Consider the following 6,000-nt stretch of genomic DNA (forward strand, 5'->3'; position numbering starts at 1 on the left):
GCGTGGACGCTAGCGGGACAGAGCCGGACACCGCCGCCGCTCGCAGTGGAAGCAGAGAGTACACACCGGCGCTGTGTGCTGCAGTGAGGAGAGCGCCTATGGCGGATAACGAAGGCAGTGCGAATAATCTGCGTTTTGCTCCATCAATTAAAATTAGCCCGAGAGGAGTTTTTCAAACCCTCAGCGACCTGTACTCTACTTGTTTCTTACATAACCAAACAGCCTCAGTGGGGCGATGGGAGCAGTGTGTGTGTGTGTGTGTGTGTGTGTGTGTGTGTCTGGACTGGTAAAGAACTTGTAGCAACAAATCCGACTTGTCATCTCTGTTAACGAGTATATTCGCACACAAACACTCTCCGTACAGCACAAAAAAACAAACTGCTCGCTAATACGTGCGCTCTACATATGTGCGACGCGCGAGCTCCTGTCGCACCATAAACAGAGCCGCCGAGTTAATTCAAGGTCTAAATTTAACAAGGTGTCTGGGGAGCCGTGCCGGGGAGCAGCCGAACATGATGGTGCATTATGGAGCTAACTAACCTGCTGCTGTCAGACGATCCCTCTTTGGGACTGAGTCTCTCAGATGTGGGGAGTTCACGGCATTAAATGCTCCTGAAACACTTCTTATGTGTCTTTTTTTTTTGTATGGATTATCATTTTTAAGCGCGCTGGGGGTTCGGGTTTGGTTTAACAGTGGATTCGAATCAACAGAGTCGCCAAAAAACTCAATTAAATTCAAAGGAAAATGCTGAACGCGGGGTTTTTTCCTCTTTCTGTGTCAGAAAATAGTCCAAATTAAAATAAAAGCTGTACACAGCGAGGTCTGAAGAGACTAACGTAACTAGAACACGGTTTCTGGACAGACACTGAAATGTCAAGCTGACCCTTCAACAGAGCGACGAAGTGCTGCATCTGATCTTCCTCACATCAGTCGTGTAACATCTCATCCTTATTGATTCGATGGATGGCGACTGTAACGAGCGTTTCCACTCATTATGGACATTTTAACGCCGTGTAATTTTAACATTCGTCCCCGTGGAGAGCATTTAGATTCTTCTCTTCGCCTTTGTGTTTCTTCCCGGTTACTCGTTTGACAAAAGCCAAGTCCTCCCACCTGACGTCTGCTCCGCCACCACGAGGGTGTCGAGGTGTGTGCACGAAAAGCCAAAATCATGAGGCAGTAATTGTCTAAAACCAGTGGCAGCGAGCGAGCGAGCGAGGATATATACATGGTCAGTAGAGCATCAGTAAGTCATGGAGGATAGCTGTTAAATGAACCATTGCAGCCAGCTAGCTTCACACACACACACAGAGAGCTCTCCCATACCGGTGAGTTGGACCCGGGCCTCGTAGATGCCGCTGATGACGGAGTCGGTGCTCGGCGTCGTACACCAGTAGAAGCCGGCGTCCAGCGACTTCGCCTCCGCTATCTTCAGCTCCACCTCGTCGTCCCGCAGGCGCTCCATCGCGATGTCGCCGGACGCCACGCGCTGGGTGAGCGACGCGTGGGAGTAGCGGTTGTCGAAGGTGGAGATGATCTTCATCCTCACCAAGCCGTTCGCCTCCTTGGACATCAGCCACTCGAAATCCTGCCGGACAGAGCGGGACAGACCTTTACCGGGGAGGACATTCACGCTCACCAGAGGGTGAACACTTTTAACGTTACACGCTTTCTAAACTTCAAAGAGAATAAATCAAAAAGCAAGTGGTCCGATTTCCTTTTGATGCATGTTTAATACAACAGGTTTGAGTACGGCCTCACTATTTCATGATCCACTTGGAGCTCCCTCCAGGTTCTTTAAAACAGAATATTAAAACACGACAAAGTCACGTGACAATTAAACTGCTCTAATTGCAAGGGATTCTGGGAGGTTGAGAAACCTTGAGTGGTGCTACGAACACAGCAAAGGAACGTTGTTTTTTTAAAGAATTAAACTATATGTGATGAAATCTCTTGGAGCACAACGTCTTCATGTAGTTCTGTGCTTTGTGGATGAAATACTGTACAACCCTCACATTTAAAACTCGTGACGTGACTCACCTGCTCACGAGGTCCGCCGTAATCACTGACGTCACACCGGATGGACACCGGCTGACCCTCCACCCGGATCAACGGACCGGGGGACACCGTCACCACCCGGGCCGAGCACCCACCTTCAGGGGCGGAGAGAAAGTAAACGCATTAAAGTGATCAATGCAACTCATCGGGAACTTTTAGGGTCTTAACTTCAGAAAGCCAACCCCCCTCTTGATCATTATTGTGAAGGCTGAGACCAATCAATGAAGTGTAGAACAACCAGTGTTACAGAAATATCATTTATAGCAGGAATAGGCTGCAATATTATGTGTATTCACCATTATAAGCAACCCTGATGACCAACAGCAGAGCTAGTTTGGTCTTTAAAATGTCAGAAAATGGTGGAAAATGTTCCCAAAAAGGCCAAAGATATTCAGTTAACTGTCACAGGAAAGAGTTTCTGTTTCAACATGACCACAACAGACACACAGAACCTGTAGCAGCTTGCGTAGAGCTGAACAGTATTGACGATGACTGCGCTAATATCCACGTATTTCTGCACACAGTCATCAAATTGTTTGGCAAGAAAACACCGACCGCTGGTTGAGTCAGCAGAATGTCCTACAGGCTGGAAACCAGCGACAGCGAGAGATCGAGGTCTATACGTGAAATAAAAGCGACAAATTCGGTTTTGTTGGTCGTATATTTAGTGCAGTTTAGTTACATTGGATCGAGCCACCTGCTCCACATTCACTCCTCCATTAAAAAGTGAAGCATGTAGCAACACAGCCGAGTCGGACGCTCTGCTTCCTGGTTGGTGGAATCTGGCCGCTCTCGGCTTAACGTGCAGAATTTAATAGGAACGTGTTAATAGTCACTGCGGGAAAACAAATGTCTTCCTTTCTTAGTCCTTTTCACAGAAAGCTGGATCAGCTCTAGTTGAGAAGAAGTGCTTCATAAACAGGTCCTGTGCTTGTATGGTCCATCAATACTTGAGAGTCCATCAATACTTGAGTTTTTGGCAGTCGGCCTGGTGTTATGTGTGCGAGAGCCTGCTGAGTGCGAGCTTTTTTTTCTTCTCTTCTTTCTGCTGCTTTAGTAAGAAACAAGTCACGATGAAATACGCAGCACAGAAAACACACCGTTTCACTCTCTGACAATCATTAACTCCCTATCTTCATTATTGCAACAGCAAAAATAATGAGTCACGGAACACTTGTCTGGGATATGACGTCAAACAAGTAAGACACTTTAAAATGTCACCATGAGGGGTTGTCAAAAGAGGAAGATGTCTGCCGTGCCTTATCACAAAATGACCGTCATATACAATATACCTGTGTGTGTGTGTGTGTGTGTGTGTGTGTGTGTGTGTGTGTGTGTGAGAGATAAGGCCATACATCACTAAAATAGATAAGAAGAGAGTTTCCTTGGCCAGGTGCTGAGACTTATGGTTTTCTAACTCAATTTCCAGCCTGCCTGTCTCTCCTGGAGGGAATACTGCACAGCCAGCAGAGCCTGAAGACACCCAGAAAGTTTAATAATCAAGTCAGGAATCTGGAGTTTGCACATTTTTATGTCACAGTGGCACGGACGGGCATGTGTAGGGCGCCCTGCCATTACGTTTTTTGTTTTTTTCTGATGAGAAGATTGACACCAGCTTCGCGTCTGTGCAGTAAATACGGCGCAAACGCCTGGAGGCGGTTAGCTTAGCTTAGCATAAAGACTGGAAACAAGGGGAAACAGCTAGCACGTGAGGGACCGGAGCACCAGCTGGAGGCAAAGAGGGAACTTCTAGTTTTTCCTGATTAAACACCTAAACACCTCTGTGTTTGTTTTGTCAATATGAAGCGCCAGCCAGAGGACGGTTAGCTTCGCTTAGCATAAAGACTGGAAACAAGGGGAAACAGCTAGCCTGGCCTCGCCATCCGGAAACTTGGACGTACCGCGGAAACGGCCAAGTTTAAATTCCTTTAAAGAGGTTGTGTTTGCTTGACTGACAGATATCTTGACCAATCACAGTCAGCCATGGTGGCCGCCGCCTGCTTGTCCCAATCCGTCATTGGGTTGTGTCTTTTAAAGATCAACTTTAAGGATTATTCAGCTACATTATCTACCTTTTTCCCCCTCAGCATCTGTCCCAAAACCCCCCAAACTGTACAGGCTAATGCCGGGTGTCAGCTGACAGTACACACATTTGTGGTAATATTTCCACATAAACAAATGGCGGCAGCAGATGCCGGAGGTCAGAGATCAGGTTAGCAATGACTCCAGTTGAACAGAGGGAAGTGATTTGTGCACTATGGTGACTTTACCATCTGCAGCGTAACACACACACACACACGAATACAGCACAGAAACACACACCACAGGAGTGCTGGCGACATTTGATCATCTTATGCTGCACTAATTTAAGCCGAGGCCCTCTCACACACTCACACACACACACACACACACACGAGCCTCTATGGCATTCACTGTTCTGCTCACACACACACATGGCCACTTCAGTATCGTGTAAAGCCATGTTTTAGTCTGGTTCGGGTTCGTCCCTGTGGTGGAAACCAGTCCTGTGACTAAGCAGCACTGGCCCCTTTGCTTCAAAACCAGTCGGATAATTAGTCCGCCTGGTTTGACTCACAAGGCAAATAAGGCTAATAATGATGGCCAGCACAGTTTGACTTCCATGCAGGCTAATGGGGACTAATGGGACCTTGTCAAAGCTGGTCACCCCAATGCTGGATGATACATGGATGTACAGTTGTGTAATGAGAGGCTGAGCAGGGCTGAGACTGATGGGAGGGAACACATTCAACTTGGGACTATTTTCTCTCCTTGATATTGCGTCTGTAAGCATTATTTCCCCACAACAGAACCACCACACACTGTTTTACAGTCTCCATCCTCATGATGGTGTTTAATTCAACCTGAGGCTCGAGATTACTTCATTGCATCAGCTAAAAACTCAACTGTATAGCAGTTTCAACAGTGACAATGTGTGTAATCCAGAACCTCACAGGGAGACTATCGTGCCAAACCCCTGTTTAAAAACACCCCAATTAAGCGTTTTAGCATGACGTCACATGCAAGACATGTCCGACAACATATTTTATTTATTTTTCTCAATGTCTTGGATTCAAACTCCAATTCGGCGTGATCACACACACCAAGCAACCCATATTAATCACTTACATTTGAACTTTTCCTAACCTGTTCGCTTGTTGCACCCCCCTGAACTTCTTCCATGTGGATGGCAGCAGATAGCAGCGTGAACCAGTTTAAAAAGGTGTATTTTATTTAAATTAAGTGCTGCTCGAGGGATAGGATTCGTGCCGAATTGATTATTGGATGGTATAGACACGAGAAATACTTTAAATTATCTTATTTTTGCATGCACGTTCGCTGACAAACAAGTAAACGTTAAATTGAGAGATTTCTAAAGGGGGTTCAACATTTGCTTCTGCTTGAATGCCGACACGTATCTAAGTTAATTAGCTATTAACAGCAAAGAAACGTTTCTTACCGAGCGTTAACAGACCGAAGACGAGTGTGAGGACACAGTTATCCATTTTCATTCTTCTCTTGAACCCTCTTTTCTGCTTAATTTCCCCCCGTTTTCTTTGTCCTGTGCTGGGGGGGTAACACCACCAGTCCGCTGTCGGTCAATCCAATAAAACTCTTCAGATGCGAGTGAGTCAGTCCGCACCGCACACCGGGCGGAGCCGCAGAGCGAAAGAAACGGCGTGCACACGCGAGTGCCTCCTAAAACGGTGTCGAAATCCCGACGGGGGTGTTTACATGATTCACACACTGCTGCCACTGGACCGGTTTAACGGGTGCACGAGGGCGAGATTGATAACGAGAGAGAGAGAGAGAGAGAGCGGCCGGAAGTTAGGTGTCTGGCTGGAGGAGGAGGAGGAGGAGGAGGAGGAGAAGGAGGGAGGTCCCAGGTGGAGAGAGAGAGAGAGAGAGAGATTCCCATATCA

General features: G+C 47.0%; 1 protein-coding gene across 1 annotated transcript in view; it reads right to left on the reverse strand.

Moving 5' to 3' along the window:
• The window catches only part of ptgfrnb (prostaglandin F2 receptor inhibitor b), a 32,974-nt gene extending 27,176 nt beyond the window's left edge, over positions 1 to 5,798 (reverse strand). The window contains exons 1-3 of the mRNA XM_079185854.1: positions 5,538 to 5,798; positions 2,042 to 2,154; positions 1,328 to 1,589 (exon numbers count right to left, since the gene is read on the reverse strand). Of these exons, the coding sequence (XP_079041980.1) occupies positions 1,328 to 1,589; positions 2,042 to 2,154; positions 5,538 to 5,589 (427 nt within the window). The 5' untranslated portion in view covers positions 5,590 to 5,798. The remainder of the gene's footprint in view (positions 1 to 1,327; positions 1,590 to 2,041; positions 2,155 to 5,537) is intronic.
• Positions 5,799 to 6,000: the final 202 nt, after the last annotated feature.

This window comes from Pholis gunnellus (assembly GCF_910591455.1).
Source record: "Pholis gunnellus genome assembly, chromosome: 24".
Taxonomy (NCBI): domain Eukaryota; kingdom Metazoa; phylum Chordata; class Actinopteri; order Perciformes; family Pholidae; genus Pholis; species Pholis gunnellus.